We start from the raw sequence: 19,258 nt of genomic DNA, 5'->3' as shown, positions 1-19,258 counted from the left end.
TGCAGGCCTGAAAGCCCAAGCAAGGTGAGTAAATGAGCTGTCCCAGGCATTGGGCTGCAGGGCTATAACTTTGTGCCACCTGGTGATGCTCCCGCCCACTGCTCCCAGTGTGGGCTCCTAAGAGGAGCAGCCCTGGCCAAAGAGAGGGGATTGATGTGCTCCGAATCAGGAGCAGGTGTGCCTGGCTCAGGTTAAATTAAACCGGGAGTTTGGTTGCTTCACTGAAACTTTGTGACTGAAAGCACTCTGAGGAACATTTTTACTCCTGTAATTCTTTTACCCTCTCCTCTGTCCCCATCCTTTTTACATGTTACCAACAAAATGGACAACAAATGGGTAGTTTTGGCCTCTCAACCCAGACCCTCCTCTTCCCTCAACCCTCACTGTGGTCAGTGTGCCCTGGGTACTTCTCCCCCACTTTTCAGCAGACCCTGACTCCTCTCAAACCCTCAGAGCTAATGTATTTGTTAATAGCCACGGTCATTTGCCAGACAGAAATGTCGCAGAATCTGAAACAGCTTATAACCTTTCCTAAATCAGGAAGAGTTGAGGTATAATAGACAAATAAACAGAATGCATCCTGAGTGACATGTGTCTTCTTTCTAGACGGGGAAATCCTTTACATTTGTGCAAAGAACGATTTAAGAAGATTCAGAAGCTGTGGCACCAGCACAGTATCACAGAGGAAATTGGACATGCACAGGAAGCAAATCAGACACTGGTTGGCATTGACTGGCAGCATCTATAAGGATTTCTCTATCCAAAACGCAAACGTGTGTTTGTAACTGGTTGGCTTTTCAAGAGAGTAGGAAAGAAGTTTTGCTGAATTTTGAAATAAATTCTTTATTTAAACTTTCCTTCCCAGTTTTATTTTTATGGTTTCTGGCTCCAGGGACTGGCGAGAGTCATTCATCTTCCATCGGCAGATTTTCTTGCTGTTTGCTGTGTCCCTCAAATGTAATGTCTTGGGTTTTAGGGTCCAGCAAGGCACTTCTCTTCCTAGACTGGATCACAGCCCCTTTGTGGGAGTCTGACCCATTTTACCTGACTGTTTGTAGTGAACTTCAGGTCTGAAGCTGGTTCAAAAGACACAAGAAGCATAGTCTCTGTGGTCTGTTGGAGTCATATGATCCTCTCAATGACTCGAAGCTAGGACTGTACTGATGTTTCCCTCTGCTGACAGAACCCTACCTCTAAGAGCGAAGTGGTCGATTCTGAAGGCAGTATTACTTTCTTTCCATCGACGGTGGGAGGGCTAGGCGGACACTCATGCAGGGGAAGCCCATGGGGAGGAGGTGGCTTCTTAGCGTGCCGGTTGGTTTTTCGGGGCTGTTGAGGGTTGGATTTTTATTTTTTCTATTTTTGGCAAAAACTTTTGTCTTTGAGAGAAAAAAACTCACTTCAAGGGCTTTTTGAAACTTAAAGAATATTCTAATTTTTCAGACAGTAATATTCTGTTATTTCTAAGGCTAAATTGTATGCAACTAGATCAAACACTAGCAAAAAAAAAGTGAAAACCCACCCCCACCCAGCATTTTCTGGAATAGATGAATTGCTACTTACTTGCTAGCTCACTTAGTATAACCTGGGACAGTCTGTGCCCAGGCTTTTTATTCTTTTTGAACATTATTCTAAGAGGTGCCTTCCCAGAACAATAGCTGCTTATAAAATAGCTTATAACTACTATATACTACACAACTACTATTATTTGATAGGCATGTGCTGAGAGCATGAATACACACAGGCAGTGACAGCAGATTTAGTGGAGAAATAAATTTGAGCCTTTCTAAGGTGGGGCTAAGGGACAAATAAATAAATAAAAAGAGGCTCTTGGATGTTTTAACCCATGCAGATGACCCTCTCAGTTTCCTTTGAATTGCATCTCCAAGCACCATTCCACTCAGCTGCCACTCAGCGGTGCATGCTCCACAGTAAACCTAGAGAAGGTCAGACATCCAGACCTGAGGCCAGAGTAAGTGGGACGCAGAAGCCACATTCTGCCCCAGGGCACTGTGGGAAAGAACTTCCTCCACTTGAGAGGATGGCCATTACTGCTCCTGCTTGGGACTGGCTCACCCAGCTGAGAGGAGGACCAGCAGGAGGAAGGTTCGAATTAGAATTCACTTTCCCCTCCTTTCCCGGCCTTTCTTCCATGTGGGGCTATGAATGCATATTTAATGTTTATTTTGGCCTTTTCACTTCCAGTTCCTTTAGCTTTTTGATTTTCTGCGTATGTTGACCAAGCTTAAACTTAAAATGACAAGACCAGGTATCTCTCTATAAGTGGCTTACAAACATTTTCCCCAAATCGTGAGAATACTTCAGCTTTCAGACTTGACTTCATAGAATGGAGTTAGGAAGGGGCATCCCTGGATCCCATTCTCTGAGAGCGTCAGGGAGTCTGCGAAAAGACGAATTTACATGACATAGCAACACACACAACTTTTTATTTTCTGGTGTGAGGCTAGTGTCTTCCCTCCCTAATGAATCACCTTAGTTTTATGATTTGTTCGGCATGTTTTATGTTTATTGTAGAAAAGTTTATATAACATAAGCTTTCCATATCAGGGAAAATCATATCTGTTTAATACATTGGTATAACTTTAATATCTGTGGACAACTTGTAAAATTTGGAATGTATCATATGTAAAAAGTTTAAAGTTATCCAAATAAATGCTTTGGGTGTTGACAGGACTTTTGCTGGCATGTATCTTATGTTTTGTTTCTCAAGCTTCAGTGCCACGGCAGTGTTCCCCATGTCACCTTGCTACAAATAAAGTGGGACATCTGTATTAGCTTGAAATTTAAGAGGCTTATAATATTAGTGCCAATTATGGCCATTAGCCAGACCATCCTGACCTTCCCAGAGAAATTATGATTATCATTTCAGCCGATTAAGTTTCATATTCATTAGCTGTGACCGCTTATGACCTTTCTGGGCCATTTTGGACCTCAAATCACTGGGAAACGGGGCGCTCCAAGACCCGTCTTTGAGTTTAAACGCTTCTTGCTCATCCGCCCCTGGCGATCTCCAGTTCCTTTTCTTGATACACTCCCCAGACACTTTCTGCTTTTGAGAGATGCGTGTAGAAAGGAAGCTACACTCTACCATAAGGGAAGTCGTTGCCCATGAGAGTTCTGCTGTGCTTTTCAAAATCCTCTCGAAGCCATCAAACTTTAAAACAGCAAGATTGCCTTGTGTTTGACCCACCTCCTGGTCATTGACACAGCTCCCGGTGTGCTTCCTTCCCTAGTCTTGTCTTCCAGTCCCAGAACTCATGAAGCCCCCTCTGACACACTTTTTGCCCCTACTCTTGTTTTTTTAAGTCAGATTTATTGAGGTATATTTTACAACAGTAAGATCACCCTTTTTAGTGTACAACTTTATACATTTTGACAAATGCTTGCCGTTTAGCAACCACCTGAGTCAATACATAGAAGAATTCCATCACCCCAAAAAGTACCCTCATGCCTCTTTGTAGTCAACTTATTCCCCCACCCTCTTCCAGAATGTTCTGTAAATGGAATCTTGTTATATGTAGCATTTTGAGTCTGGCTTCCCTCACTAAAGAAGAATACATGCGAGAGTCACCCCGTGTTCCTTTTGGTTGCTGAGTTCCACTGTGCAGGTGTCTGCACAGTCACCAGGTGAAGGGCGTTGGGGTGGGTTTTGGTGATTATCTTGGTTAAAAACATTCATGTACAGGTTTTTGTGTGAACCTAAGTTTCCATTTCCCTTGGGTAAGTAGCTAGGAGCTATCCCTTTCACCATCTGTGGGGCACAGCATTCTCTAGCCTCCACCTTTACTGTTCACACTCATTCTCTGTTTGGTGGACAGATAGAATGCCATCAGGGGTTAAGGACGTAGTTGCCCCCCTTCCGGCCAATCTCACGTCCATTGAGAACTGGGACGGTAGCCCCTCTCTTCCCTGGACTTTCACAGTGCACCAACCCGGTGCTGCTGGTCCCCACACGTCTTGGGAAGCGGTCTTTTCATCCAGTCGTGGGCAAGCGGCCCTGTGTGGGTCCAGCTCCACCACTGCCCCTGGCTAAGCTGCAAACCTGCTGGCCCTGCACAACTGGTGCCCGGGCGAGGCAGGAAGAGGGCAGGCAGGGCCAGCACCTAATCTTATTAACCCATATTGAGGTTACTCGGGGTTTATTTGCCGGCAGCTCAGTCCTGGGCTTGAAGCATGTTGTAAAGAGACTGTGAGTTCCTGAACTCAGACCACAAATTCTAGGACACACAGCTTCCTGCATATTCAGAAGAACTAGCCATTGCCAAATTTGTGTTTTCAGAATAAAAGTTCAAAGGCTTTACCTCTTACCCCACCCCAGAGCTAGGCCAGCAGAACTTTAAACATGAATTTACACTAGCCCTAGGAAAGACTGAAGTTAGACACACGGAAGAACCTAGTACCAGCGTCTTCCTGGGCATTAGGAGGTGACCAGAAGGAATGGGTCAGCTTTCTCCAGCAACTTGAGAAGACCTGTTAACATGCAATTAGCCCTGAGTCTGCTCTGAACTAACTGTCGAGATTGATTGTAGGGTCGGTTCACCTTTGGTCCTCTCGACAGATCTTAAATTCTCAGGTTGCTCCTGTTTGCCCTAAACCTGGCCCTGTGGAGACTCATATTGCCCTGTTTTGGGGAAATCGCTTTGGCCAGAGTAGAAGGGGCAAAAAAAGGGCTCGGAATTTTTGCTTAATCACTGAATTAAAATTCCACATGCTAAGTTCAGCTCTGATTGAAACTAACAAACGTTGAGATGGTTTGGATCGCCTCATAGTCACTGCCTTTGTGGATGAGAGAGAGCAAGAGGGAGAAACGTGATACTCATGCCGTGGTGATAACAGTGATCAGGACCAGAGCTTCCCTTTAGGCTCAGTTTCTTTAGCAAAGGCTAGCTAGCCAACGTAGGGGATCCTGTGATACGTAGTCGTTGAATGGGCTAAGACAGTCATTTAACAAAAGTGATTTTCATACCAGGTACTTTTTAATGTCTATTGTACAACTGTTAACAACATAGTTACACAGGCGGGCCTAGAACAGCACTTTCACGGTGGTTCTCAGCACTCCTGAGAGAACGGGAGCACTTAGGGATCCTCACCAGAGATGACGGATTCAGCATTAGTGATGTGGATCATTCCTTGGCCTTAATGAGGCTCAGACGTCTAATTAAACCCAGGACCAAAGACTGACAGGGGGTCCAAACGTCTTTTTTTTTTTTTTTGGTTTGAGTCAAGGTCTCGCTCTCGCCCAAGCTGGAGTGCAGTGGCAGTCACAGCTCACAGCAGCCTCTAACTCCTGGGCTCAGGTGATCCTTCTGCCTCAGCCTTTCAAGGGGGCTGGGACTACAGGCAGGCACCGCCACACCTGGCTTATTTTTATTTTTAGTAGAGATGAGGTCTTGCTATGTTGCCCAGACTAGTCTCAAACACCTAGGCTCGAGCTGTCCTCCCAACTCGGCCTCCCAGAGTGCTAGGATTACAGGCGTGAGCCAGCGCGCCCGGCCCAAACATCTTTGATCTGGTCATCTGCTTGGGAGAATGAGAGCCCCAGAACATACCTTTGGCAGTACCAGAAGTCATCTTTTCTCTGCACTGACATTTCTCTTAGGACAGTCAAGAACCCAAACCTAGGCCAAAGTTCCCAAACACCGTTCCCAAACACCGTTGCTAAGTCAGAAGCAGAGGTAAGTTATGGGCTGTCCTGCCTGCCTTACAGCTTTGGTCTCCTGCCAAGTAGGAATATGCTCTCTTGAATGTCCATCCAACTACCAGGATTATGCTGGACCCTGCCTTGGTCTGGTCACCAGGGGCCTGGGATGTCAATGAAATCATTCTCTCCTTACCCTGAAAGCTTCCTTCCTCTCTTTCCTAAAGGAAGTGAAAACGTCTCTTACAGTTGCTAGCTCAGGAAGATGGGCTACCTCAGAAAATCTTCTTTGATGCAGAAGCATTCCAGAAATAATGCTCTGCAGATGGGATATCTGGAGAAAGAAACAGGAAGAAGCTCCCTGAGGACTCCTTGCCCTCCACCATTGACAATGAGTGTTGTCCGTGGGGACCGTGATGGCCCCCTGGTGTCGCTGGACCCACCAAGAGGTGAAACCTCTCCAGCAGGTGGACTCTTGTCTGACTGCTGCTTCTCCTCCACAGCAGGGCAGCAGTCTCACCCAGTGCTTCCAAGGACAAGTCACAGGAGACCACCCGGCACCTTAGGGGTGGGTGGGGTGGTGCTGAGACATGCCAACAACCTGACCTCAACCCACGGTTCACTCCAGACTAAGGGACTGAGGGCATGTGAAAGGGACACTAAAGAGCCTTTCACCGTCGTCTGGGTGAGGGAGTCATCTGCCTTAAAAATCGCTTCCCCATGATGATAGAATTCCTGATTAGAGTCCTCAGTGCTGTAAGAGTCCATTACTTTTAGAAAAGTCGTGTTAACTTTCCCCCACTTTCTGGCCTGGAACAAACAAAATGGCCAACCTGTCCATCTTGGCATTAAAAAAAAAAGACAACGGCCATCCGTTTTTCAGACTCCTGCGCTTATTCACCAAGTGACACCTTGGATACAGAATGAAGCAACGTGGAGCTTGTAACCGGCAAACGCTCAAAGGGGGGCAGCCAGCAGCTGTAGGGTGGGTTGAATTGTGTGAGAAGGAAGGTCCTGGGCTAGTCACTGCTGAGAGGTCCTGAGTCACCGGGAGGGCATGTCCGAGGGCAGTGGGCCTGCGGGGGCTCATTCATTCACATTCTGGGTCAGTCATTCAACAAATGTCTGTCAAATGCTTTTAGGGACCCTAAACTTAAAAATTCCACTGTCAAGAAGAGTCTGTGATGTGGCGCCCTCCTTGGGAGATTTGGACTCGCGGAGTTGGGCGAGGGGGGTGTCTGCATTTCCTGGAGTACACTACTTCCCAGTGTTCGGGAGGGGAGAGGCCCCGGGGCCCTCAGCCAGCCTCCGGGGCCTGGCCGGCGTCTGCGGCCTCGGCGTCCACCTGGTTGCCCTTGCCCAGCTTCTTCAGGTTCTCCAGAAAGGCCTTCCAGGTCTCGGGCACGCTCTTCTCCAGAAGCCAGCCCTCGCTCTCGCACTCGGGCTCCTCGGGGTTGGGCACGCCGTCCAGCGCCGTGTGCAGGTAGCGCAGCCCCACCGTGATGGCCACCTGTGGGAGGGAGAGGACATTGAGAGGAGACCTGGGAGAAGTGGCCGGGAGTTGGCTCTCAGGAGGCTGGGGGAGTCCCTGGCCTGTTCCCCGCTGGGGCCCTTAAATCAAAGCGGGCACTGTCAACTCTGGGTTGGTGATGACCCAGCCCGCCTCACCCCACCCCAGCCTCAGTGCTCCAGCCTCCTGTTGGCCCTGGTCCTCCCTTTTCAATCACCTGGGCTTCTCTGGATTTGTCCACGCCTCACACTTTCTACCCTTCTCTGTTCTAGAACATCGTTCCTCTTCATACTGGCCTGTTAATTCCGCATCTGCCCTCGGTGAGCCCCACGCTGCTCACCCCCTTCCTCTCAGGCCCCCCATCCTGGGTGCACTCGTCCTGGGTCCCCTCACCTCAGACCCTCCACACCCCATTTCTGGCACATTACTTGACACATCTTGGGTGTTCAGTGACTCACTCCGTGGGATGGAATCTCAAAGTCACCTCCTTTTCTGCAAACCCTGACATGTGGTTTCCCTACATGTCCATTATTTTGATGCGTGTGGTGAGTAGATGCTGGGAGTGGGTCCTTTGGATCTGCTCACTAGCACTCACTAGCACTCGGTGGTGGAACTTGGTGGCAAAAGGCCCGATTCAAAGCCCAGCGCTGGCACTTCACCAGCCGCGTGACAGATGAGGAAACCTCGCTTTATTCATTGGGTTTGCAGATGCTTAGATGGACTGGCGTCTGCCTCGTGGGCGTGCTGTGACGCTTCCAGGGGTGCAGAGCACACAGTACCTGGTGCACGGTGTGGACAAACAGAAAGAAGCTGTAGCTGATTGTTGGTCAGTTTGGTGGGCATTGTTTTCACTTTTTGGTGGCATATCCCGTCAGCCACTGTTTCTACACAAATTCCTGGTTTACGCTCTTGTACCTCTCTCTGTATGGCAGAGCAAACTCTGAGAGGATGGGACTGCCCCCTGGGGTCAGGCCCTCATCCATCTGGTTCACTCAGGATCCCAGCACCTAGAATGGCACCAGGTAGGGGGAGGGCCTCAGTAAATCTCTGTCGAATGAATGCTTCATGCAAAAATCTTACAGTTATGATAGTAGATGCTCATAAAAACCAATCGAGTTTTAGATTTGTGTTAGTGTTATTGTCAGTGGGAAGTTCAATGAGCATTTTCGCAGAGGAAAAGGTCACCTTTTCCAGGAAGCTCTCTTGGCGTGAATGCAATCCCCTCCTGCTTTCCTGTAGGAGACCCACTGCACTTAGAGTTTTGCACTTCATCAGGTTCCTCCCTTTGGCTAAGTTCGATGTCCTCTCCTAACTGGATCGTGAAGTCCAGAAAGGCAAGACCAAGGTCAGACTCCTAGCATCTGGCTCAGTCACCTTTATGCCCATCTGACCTCTGCCCGTTAAAGGCCCCAAGTAAAAGTCAGGGGCGGCCAGGCTTGGTAAGTCAGCCTGCAATCCCAGTAATTTGGGAGGCCGAGGCGAGTGAATTGCCTGAGACCGTGAGTTCAAGACCAGCCCTGGCAAATGGCGAGATCTTGTCTCTACGATAAATTTAAAAAAACACTAAAACGGGTGTGGTAGTGTGCACCTATAGTTCCAGCTACTTGGAAGGTTGAGGTGGAAGAATCACCGGAGCCCAGCCGGTTGATGCTGGGGTGGCTGTGAGCAGGCCACTGCACTCCAGCCTGGGCGACAGAGTGACACCACAACAACAAAAAGTTAGGGGCATTTGGACTCCCTCTTCCCAGGGAGCTGGTCCATGTTTTTTTTGTTTTGTTTTTTTCTTGTGCCAAATTACTTCTCACCTGAGAGCTGGCCCTTGTCTTATGCAGTCACTAGATTCCTGTAAAGGTGAGTAAACTGAGGCAACCAGAGAAACCCCATTTTCCCACTGACTTCTGTTATCTTTCAGTCTTCTCCTCATGGGTTTCCAGGGGATGTAGCCATCTGAGCTTCTGGCAGTGAGGGTCTCTTCCCAACCTACCTACCCATTCCCAAGCCTCTGCCTCAAGGAGCTGGTGACCCATCAGTGGTCAAGAATGGTCTGTGCTTGCCTCCACATTAAAAGAAGACTTCTGGACATACAGTAACCCTCCAGTTTCACGTGGTGAGTTAGAAGTGTCTATCAACCACAGGCATGATGCAAGGGGTGAATGCATGGCACTAGGAGAATGACTCACTTAAAGGAACCCTTGGGAAAAAGCATCCCCATCAAATGTTCCTGGCTTTGTATGTTTGGATTTTGGAGACCGGACTTTCTGCTGTCAGATAGCTCCAAGCATGAAGTCACCCTCTGTGCCAACTCATTCTACCACCCACTAACGGGCTCTCATTCAGTACATAGAGCAGCACCCAGCACATGATAGTTGGTTAGGAAATATCTCACCAGATGCCCATGCCTGTTATCCCAGCACTTTGGGAGACTAAGGCAGAAGGATTGTTTAAAGCTAGGAGTTCAGTACCATCCTGGGCAACATAGTGAGACCTCGTCTCTACAAAAAAAAAAAAAATTACAAAATCAGCTGGGCATTGTGGAGCGTGCCTATAGTTCCAGCTACTCAGAAGGCTGAAGTAGAAGGATCACCTGAGCCCAGGAGTTCGAGGCTGCGGTGAGCTGTGATTGTGCCACTGCAATGCAGCCTGAGTGACTGCGTGAGATTTTGACTCAAAAAAAAGAAAAAAGGAGGGAGGGAGGGAAGGAGAAAGAACGCTTCAAATGACAAGTGAATTCAACACATTCACTGGGGACTTGCTTGCATTCCAAGCCCAAGAGCAGCAGAGAGGAAGTAGCCATCACAGATGAGATCAGATAAACCCACAAATAATGACGAACAGGTTGATGGTGACCAGTATCTCAAGCACAAATCCAAACCGTTTCCATTTCCTGAGCACCCCAACATGCGTATTACACTTGTTAACTCCCAATGGGTTCCAAGGCTGAGTGTTGCTACCCTGTATCACAGAGGCTCAAAAGCTTCCTAATACCTGAATCAAAAAGTGGGGCTCCAAGACATGCTCAGTGAGAGACACCAACATGGAAAAGGCTACATGTTGTGTGGGCCCATTTATATGCAATGTCCAAGATAGAGAAATCCATGGAGACAGAAAACAGATTAGTGGGTGCTGGGTCCTGGGGCAGGGAGTCGGGGTGAAGGGGACTGCTTAATGGGTATGAAGTTTTCTTTGGGAATGGAACCAGATAGATGTGGCTGCCCAACATTGTGAATGAACTAAATGCCATTGAATTGTTCCCTTAAAAGGGTTAATTTTATGTTCTGTGAATCTCACCTCAATAGTTTTTTTTTTAAGTGATGGGAAAGAAATGAGTCAAAAAAAAGTGGAGACGGGGCTGGATTGTGGTGGCTCACACCTGTAATCCCAGCACTTTGGAGGCCAAGGTGGGAGGACTGCTTGAGCCCAGAAGTTCAAGACCAGCCTAGACAGCATAGCAAGGCCTCAGCTCTACAAAAATTAAAAGAAAGGAAGAAAAGGAGGGAGGAAGGAAAGAAAAAAAGAAAGAAAGGAGAAAGAGAGAAAGAAAGAAAAAAAAAAAGAAAGAAAAGAAAAAAGAAAAAGTGGAGGTCCATGCTGATCTGACCAGCAGCCGGACATTCCCGAGGAGGGAGGCATGCCCTCCAGGCCTGGCTCCACTCCCATCCAACCCACACGGGGCAGGTGCCCCCTGCTCCCCACCCCCTGCTGGCCCAGGGCCTACCTCCAAGAGCCACACGAGGAGCGTGACGGCACCCATGGAGTTCATGAGACTGCCGTAGTAGCTCAGTAGGGCGACCCTGCAGCCGCGCACCCACAGGTTGAGCTCCTCCGTCTGGTGGTCGTAGCTGTAATGTGCTGAGTTGTTGGTGATCTGGTACTGGATGCAGGGCCTCGGTGAGCTGGGGTTGCAGCAGCTGAAGGGGACGCCGTCCACCAGGTACCGCCCATCCACGTTGCTCTTGATGCGACTGGAGGAGAAACAGACGGCTCAGCTGGAGACAGGCTTCCCACCTGGCACCAGCGCTCCCCATCCCCTGCCTCTGAAAATCCAGAATGCTCATTCATTCATTCACCTGCTCCCTCAATAAACACTCGCCTGTGCAGCTACTGCGTGCCAGGTGCTGTTCTAGGTGCTGAAGATGCGATGAATAAATGCCCTGCCTTCCTCGAGTTCATGTTCTAGGGGGTTGAGGCAGGTGGTGATAACCAAGGGGTGAGTAAACAGGTGACAGAAAAGTTCGCCCAACCACTCTGTGCGCTGCCAGGCCCCAGCCTGTGACAATTTCTTGGAATCAGGCCAGGCTAGTAGGACAAGCAGCAGGATGGGCAGGGGCCATGGACAAGGGTCTGGCTGCCACTCGTGACAGTCAGACTTGCCCCCACCTCCCTCACCAATCTCATCTCCCCCTTACAGGTCACTGGTGACCAAGGCCTCCTCCAGCCAGAAGTTCCAGAAGGCCCACTGTTGCCCAGCGCTTGTGCAGAGGCAGGAGACGGAGACTCGAGGCGGGCACAGTTCTTGCCCTCAGGGATCTCTGCCCCAGCGGGAGGTGAACCCCTGACTCCCCTGAGGGGTGATATAGCTGCATGGCTGGCTCTCCAGGCTGACAGGCTGGGCCCCCAGCATAACCCGTGTATTTCTGTATTTGTGTCTCTGTTTAGAGCACACCATCCATTCACATGGGTTCAGAATTCAAAAGGGGTCTTTACAATGAAAAGTCCCCCATTCCCCTCAAGCAGGCTGGATGTGCTCTACCTGACCTGGGTGTGGTCACCCAGGTGTCTTTATGTGTCAAAATTCATCTAACTGCACAGGTAAGACTTGTGCACTTGGGCCAGGCGCAGTGGCTCACATCAGTAATCCCGATACTTTGAGAGGCCAAGGCGGAAGGTTTGCTTGAGGCCAAGAGTTTAAGACCAGCCTGGGCAATATAGCAAGACCCATCTCTAAAAAAAAAAAAATTAACTTAATTAAAAAAGAAAAGACCATCTTGAGTTAAAAAGTTGCACATGAACAGTGCATTACATAATAGCATTAGAACACAAGAATGGAAATTACGTAGTTATTTACAATAGACACTTGCTTTCAGTGATGGTCATTGAAATAGTAATTAGACCTTAGAGGGGAAAGCTATCCATGTTTGTCTTCTAAATAAAATCTCTTTAATTTTTTCCTGTTTTTTTAAAAGCCCAAATGGCAACATTATACACAAACTGTCTTGATCACTTCTTTCTTTTCTTAGCAATATCTCGGAGACCTTTTTGTATCTGTCAATGGACTCTATACTGAATTTTTTCTTTTAAAAAAAATGAGCTACATAATATTCATAATGAGAGAAATGATAAAAATTTGTAATGAGAGAAATGTAAATTAAAACAACCCCGAGATACTATTTTTCATGTATCAGGTTGGCAACAATCAAGATGGTAACATTAAGCCAAGTGGTTAATTGTGTGAATGGCCTGTGGGGAACCAGCCAGTTTCCTACTAATGAGTGTTTGGGTTTTTCCCAGTCTCCTGTTAATACAAACATGGACATTGATCGATCATTTTGCATATTATGAATATACCTAGAAGGCAATTTCCTAGAAGCAGGACCCCTGCATCAAAGGGCCATCTTGCCAGATCCCTGCCATATTTCTCTCCTGGGGGACTGCACAGTGACACCCCACCCAGCCATGCTTGGGGGAGCCTGCCCCCCACAGAGGCACACCCACACAGATCAGACTTCTGATGGCTGCCAACTGGACACCATGAAAAATAGTATCTTGGGTTGTTTTAATTTCTATTTTTCTCATGACAAGTGAAGTTGAGCATCTTTTGGTGTGCTGAAAAGTCACTCGGGGGTTCCTTTTCCGTGAACCGTGTTGACTTCCGTTCCTTATGATGAAGACGTTAGAGAGTGGCACATGGTGGCCCGGGTGATAACAACCATATTTCCACAAGCCCTGTCGTCTAGTTCATGGGCAGGACCCACTGCCCAGAGCACAAATGGCCCTGGGTGGCGCGGGCAGCACTGGCAGGTGGCAAGAGCCTGAGTGATCACATTCGCCCTCAAGGGTATGGGGAGATGTACATAAAATGATTCAAGTCATACTTTTTTTTTTTTTTTTTGAGTCTGAGTCTTACTCTGTCGCCCAGGCTGGAGTGCAGTGGCACACTCATGGCCACCGCAGCCTTGATCTGCTGGACTCAGGATCCTTCCACTTCATCCTTCTAAATAGCTAGGTTTTGCTCCTGGCTTCAGCCCTCTGGACAAGTTCCTTAACCTCTCCCTGCCTCTGCTTCCTTACACGTAAGATGGAGCTGGCAAGGGGATTGTATGAAATGACTCAGGTAAAAACATGATAGGTGCCCAAGAACTGTGAGCTCGTGGGCGAAGTCTGCGTCACCAGGCGGGTGGCAGAGCGAGAGCCATCGGGTGCAGCGCTCTGAGTACTGACCAAGTGCTATCCTGTCCCAGGGAGCAGTCGCTGGTGGTACAGACTCTACCAGCTCTGGCAAAAACTGAGGCAGCTCCTGAGGGCAGGACCCTGTGGGAGACCCCACAGCAGGCATGGAGTCCCTGCCTGCCCAAGACAGGCACTGGGAAGCATCTGTTGGCAGACGCCGCTCCCACTCAGGTTCCCCGAGCCACGTGTGTAGGGAATGAGAAACCGTCCTGCTCAGGGCTCCCTCCCAGCCCTGAGCTGGGCACCCAGTCGTGGGTGACCTAGGTGGGACCGGGGTGGGAGGAGTGTTGGGGGGGCTTTGGCTCGGGGCCCCTGTTGGAGGGGCCAGCAGCCTGGTCACAACTGAGTCTACCTTGCTCCCTCCCACCCCCAGGATCGCCCTCCTCAAGGCTGAGGGTCTCCAAATTCCAAGGCGGCCTGTCCCTATGTCTGACCTGCAGGCTGTCCCTCGAGCCCTCCCCTCAGCACAAGATCCCATCCCCTGTGAGCCATTCCCAGTGTCCCTGGGGGCAGGGTGGGTGTGGTCGAGAGCACACCATTGAGTCCCAAATCTGCGGCTTGTGAATCCCAGTGCTTCACTTCTCGGCCTGTGTGAAGTGGGAGTGATCACGTTCGCCCTCAAGGGTGTGGGGAGGTGTACATGAGCTGATTCAAGTAACACTTTTTTTTTGAGTCTGAGTCTCACTCCGTCACCCACACTGGAGAGCAGTGGCACACTCACGGCCACTGCAGCCTCCATCTGCTGGGCTCCGGCGAGCCTTCCGCCTCAGCCTTCCAAGGAGCTGGAACTACAGGCGCGTGCCACCTCGCCTGGCTAAGTTTTTCATTTATTGTAGAGATGAGGTCTCACCATGTTGCCTAGGCTAGTCTCGAACCACTGGGCTCGGGCAATCCTTTCACCTTCGGCTCCCAAAGTGTGGGATTACAGGCGTGAGCCACCGCGCCCAGCTCGAGTAACACATCTTGATGCTCTGAAGGCCTCAGAAAATGTTGGCTCCCCCGCAGCTAGAGCCATCTGGACAGGACCTTGAAGCCCATCAGAATGTCCAACAGAGGAGGAAGTGGACCAGAGCAGGGCTGGGCCTCACCCAAAGCCACACCAGAAGTCGGGGACTAGCCCATGGCAGTTGCCCACCTGGCCCATCAAAGTTTCCCTGCCACTCTTGTCCCTTGTGACTGTTGGCTTTTCTAGTTAAACTTCCTGGAAAAGCATGAGTGTCCTTCCCACTTCCCTCTCCCCGGAGCCCTTTCCTAGCCCTGTCACCCATCCTTATGCACCCACCAGGCAGCCCCAAGCTGGGTAAAGCCTGAACACCAGTCACATACACTCTGAGGGGTCTCTGATATGAGGGCCAGGCATGAAGTTGTGTGGGCTGAGGCCAGCAGAGGCTCTGGGCTGCCCTCAATCTGCAGGCTGGCCTTGTGGACAATCCCCGTCTCCCCACCCCTCCTCCCTGAGCCCTAGCAGACACTTAACACCCTCCTGAGCTACACAGGACCAGGGCTGTCTCTCTCCCCTCAGACTGGGGCTCCCTGAGGACAGGGCTGTGTCTCTTCCCTCAGACTGGGGCTCTCTGAGGAGATGGCTGTTTCTCCCCCCTCAGAATGGAAATCCCTGAAGTCAGGGCTGTGTCTCCCACCTCAGACTGGGGCTCCCTGAGGACAGGGCTGTGTCTCGCCCTTCGGACTGGGGCTCCTTGAGAACAGGATTGTGTCTGCCCCCTCTGACCGGGGGCCCCCTGAGGACAGGATGCTCCCGCCCCTCAGACTGGAGCTCCCTGAGGACAGGGCTGAGTTTCCTCCCTCAGACTGAAGCTCCCTGAGGACAGGGCTGTGTCTCTCCCCTCAGAATGGGTCTCCCTAAGTCAGGGCCATGTCTTCCCCTTCAGACTGGGGTTCCCTGAGGACAGGATTGTATCTCCCCCTCTGACTGGGGCTCCCTGAGGACAGGGCTGTGTCTCCCCCCTCAGACTAGGAATGTCTTCAGGGCAGGATCTTAGTCAGCCTGGAGGAGCCAGGTCAAGCTCGGTGGAGGTTGGGACTTGCCTGGGCCCCAGCCTGGGATGCCCTGGGGTCTCACACCTCTGGAATTGTCCTCCCCCTCCCAAACAGCATCTTGTTTACTCTGTGCTTGCCCTCATTCCAACCGCAGATTAAGGTTCCTCTCTCTTAAGACAAAGCCAGGCAGAGGAGAGCTCCTTAAGCTGTGAGCTGGTTATTTATATCAGCATATTTCCCAGGCTACAAATTTCACTCTGCTGGGCAGGTTGGGAGTGGGGTGGGTGGGTTACCAGGGCTTGAAAGGGTCTTGATTAAGATAAGGCCTATGTTCTAGGCCACTCTCCTACAGCCAAGCCTGGCAAAGTCATCATGTCAGAGTTTTCCTGGAAAAATCAACAGCATTTAGCAGGTGAATCAGATCCCTATGGAAAGCCACAGGGACATGATGGGGGTTGAGGGAGATGGCAGGAGTGTCACTGACAGTGCCTCTGCCCCCACCGGGATAGCTGAGTGGCACCTTTGGAAACTTCGCGACTGGCTTGACCTCCTGAGCCTCCGTTTTCTCATCTGAGAAATGACCATTTAAACACCTGGCAAGGGTGTGGTGGAGATTAAGTGGGATAACACACATCGTGCACCTGGTATACAGCAAGTGCTTAGCATTTCTTTCAGGATTTCTTTTTGAGTAGTGCTGCGGTCTGAATGTGTCCCCCAAAGTTCATGTGTTGGAAACTTCATCTCCAAGGCAACCGTGGTAAAGGGGGGACCTTTAAGAGGCGATTGGCCTATGAGGGCTCTACCCTCATGAGGGGATTAATGACATTATCATGGGGGAGTGGGTTAGTTGCTGAGAGGACGTTAGTTACTGAGGGAGTGGGTTAGTTATTGAGGGAATGGATTAGTTACCAAAGGAGTGGGTTAGTTATTGAGAGAGTAAGTTAATTACTAAGGGAAGGGTTATGGAGAGAGTGGGTTGGTTACTGAGGGAGAGGGTTACTTATTGAGGGAGTGAGCTAGTTACTGAGGGTGTGGGTTGGTTATTGAGGGAGTGAATTAGTTACCAAGGGAATGGGTTAGTTACTGAGGAGTGAGTTAGTTACCAAGGGAGTGGGTTAGTTACTGAGGAGGTAGGTTAGTTATCAAGGGAGTGGGTTAGTTACTAAGGGAGTGGGTTAGTTATGGAGGGGGTGGGTTAGTTATTGAGGGAGTGAGTTAGTTATTGAGGGAGTAAATTCGTTACCAAGGGAATGGGTTAGTTACTGAGGAGTGGGTTAGTTACTGAGGGAGTGGGTTAGTTATCAAGGGAGTGGGTTAGTTACTAAATCTCTTTTCTTCATAAATTATCCAGTCACAGGTATTCTGTTATCACAGCTCAAATAAATTAAGACAAATAGTCACGGGATGTAAGGTGGTAGGGACATCAGGTAGGTGGTGAGAGAGACAGGAGGAGACATAGACCTGTCTTCAGGGAGCCCCAGACTGAGAAGGGAGACAGTTTTGTCCTCAGGGAGCACCGGTCTGAGGGGGGAGACACAGCCCTGCCCTCAGGGAGCCCCAGTCTGAGGGAGGAGACACAGTTCTGTCCTCAGGGAGCCCCAGTCTGAGGGGGAAGACACGGCCCTGTCCTTAGGGAGCCCCAGTCTGAGGGGGGAGACACAGCCCTGTCCTCAAGGAGCCCCAGTCTGAGGGAGGAGACACAGTTCTGTCCTCAGGGAGTCTCAGTCTGAGGGGGGAAACATAGTCCTGTCCTCAGGGAGTCCCAGTCTGAGGGGGGAAACATAGCCCTGTCCTCAGGGAGCCCCAGTCTGAGGGGGGAAACATAGCCCTGTCCTCAGGGAGTCCCAGTCTGAGGGGGAGACACAGGTCTGTCTGCAGGGAGCCCCAGTCTGAGGGGGAGACACAGGTCTGTCTGCAGGGAGCCCCAGTCTGAGGGGGGAAACACAGCCCTGTCCTCAGGGAGTCCCAGTCTGAGGGGGGAAACACAGCCCTGTCCTCAGGGAGTCCCAGTCTGAGGAGGGAAACAGGCCTGTCAGCAGGGAGCCCCAGTCTGCGGGAAGAGACACGGCCCTGTCCTCAGGGAGCCCCAGTCTGAGGAGGGAGATAGAGCCCTGTCTTCAGGGAGCTCTAGTCTGAGGGGGAGACACAGCCCTGTCCTGAGGGAGCCCCAGTCTGAGGAGGGAGACACAGACCTGGTCTCAGGGATCTCCAGTCTGAGTAGGAAACAGAGGCCTGTCCTCAGGGAGCCCCAGTCTGAGGGAGGAGACAGACCACCTAGCCAAGGTCGAATCTTCTGGAGATGTCTACAAATTGTCAGGAAGAGCAACACATGCTGGTAGCCTGTGGGCTCCCTGGAAGAATGGGGAAGTGAGAAATTTTGTGTTAGTCTCTCCCACAGACCGAGGACCCTAGGCTAGGCCCTTCTGGCTGGCAGTTCCTGGGGCCAAGACCTCTGAGCTCCCTCATGCTCTACTGGTCACCCCAAGACTCTGTTCATCCTGAAAACAGGGAAAACTTTAAAGGAATGGTTATAAACTGGCTAAAGACCTCATGTCCCTTCCTGTGTGCTGCAGTACAATGCACAAAGCAGCACTGGGAATGTTCCCGCCCAAACGGAGCCTGGCCCAGTCACGCCTCAAACCTGACTACTGGTTTATAAGGAAATACAGGGGACAGAAGAAGTGAGACGACGCCATTGCCCAAGTCCAGAAAATGGGGAATTCTGCGGCACAGATGGCCCAGTTCCTTCAATACACTCATGTCATAAAAAAGGCAACTGTCAAACAGTCAAAAGACAGGAGACCCAACAACCAAATGCAAAGCATGGGCTTGGTGTGGATCCTAATTTGAGCAACCAACTAGAAAATGTATTCTGAGGCCGGGTGCGGTGTCACACGCCTATAATCCCAGGACTTTGAGAGGCCGAGGTGAGAGGATTGCCTGAGTCTACAGGTTCGAGACCTGCCCTGGTAACTTGGTGAGCCCTCATTTCTACAATAAATAAAAAAAATTAGCCGGGCATGGTGGCGCGCACCTGTAGTTCCAGCTACTTGGAAGGCTGAGGCGGAAGGATCGTCAGAGCCCAGCGGGTCGAGGCTGCGGTGGCCGGGAGCATGCCACTGCCCTACAGCCTGAGTGACAGACTGAGACTTCAACTCAAAAAAAAAAAGGAAAAGAAAAAGAAAATGCATTCTGAGAGTATCAGGGAACACTAGACACAGACTGAGTATTAACTGATCGTGGCAATTCTGTTGAGTGTGGTTGATCATGCGCTTCCGTTAAACAGAAACAAGAAGGCAAAAAACAGGCCGGGCGTGGTGGCTCACACTTATAATCCCAGAGCTTTGGGAGGCGGAGGCGAGAAGATTGCCTGAGCCAGGGTTTGAGACCAGCCTGGGAAACTGTAGACCTTATCTCTACAGTAAATTTAAAAAATTAGTAGGGTGTGGTGGTGTGCTAAAAAATTAGCCTGTGGTTCCAGCTGCTTGGAAGGCTGAGGCCAGATTACTTGAGCCCAGCAGGTTGAGGCTGTGGTGAGCTGTGATCACCACACTCCAGCCTGAGCAACAGAGTGAGACACCAACTTAAAAAAAAAGGCAGCCGGGCTCGGTGGCTCAGCCTGTAATCCCGCGCCTTTGGGAGGC

The 19,258-nt window shown here is 50.3% G+C and overlaps 2 protein-coding genes across 3 annotated transcripts in view; one reads left to right on the top strand and one right to left on the bottom strand.

The window, feature by feature from the left end:
• Positions 1-2,694, top strand: part of UBR2 (ubiquitin protein ligase E3 component n-recognin 2) — a 112,028-nt gene extending 109,334 nt beyond the window's left edge. For both annotated transcript variants that reach the window (XM_008062570.2, XM_021714749.1), the window contains exon 46: positions 607-2,694. In XM_008062570.2, coding sequence (XP_008060761.1) covers positions 607-748 — 142 coding nt within the window. In that variant the 3' untranslated portion in view covers positions 749-2,694. The remainder of the gene's footprint in view (positions 1-606) is intronic.
• A 4,054-nt stretch (positions 2,695-6,748) lies between these two features.
• PRPH2 (peripherin 2) overlaps positions 6,749-19,258 on the bottom strand; it is a 19,943-nt gene continuing 7,433 nt past the window's right edge. The window contains exons 2-3 of the mRNA XM_008062569.1: positions 10,885-11,131; positions 6,749-7,169 (exon numbers count right to left, since the gene is read on the bottom strand). Of these exons, the coding sequence (XP_008060760.1) occupies positions 6,957-7,169; positions 10,885-11,131 (460 nt within the window). The 3' untranslated portion in view covers positions 6,749-6,956. The remainder of the gene's footprint in view (positions 7,170-10,884; positions 11,132-19,258) is intronic.

This window comes from Carlito syrichta, unplaced genomic scaffold (genome assembly GCF_000164805.1).
Source record: "Carlito syrichta isolate Samal-C Ts95f unplaced genomic scaffold, Tarsius_syrichta-2.0.1 Scaffold305755, whole genome shotgun sequence".
Taxonomy (NCBI): Eukaryota; Metazoa; Chordata; class Mammalia; order Primates; family Tarsiidae; genus Carlito; species Carlito syrichta.
The sequence above is the reverse complement of the archived record's forward strand: the minus strand, read 5'-3'. Positions and strand labels throughout refer to the sequence as shown.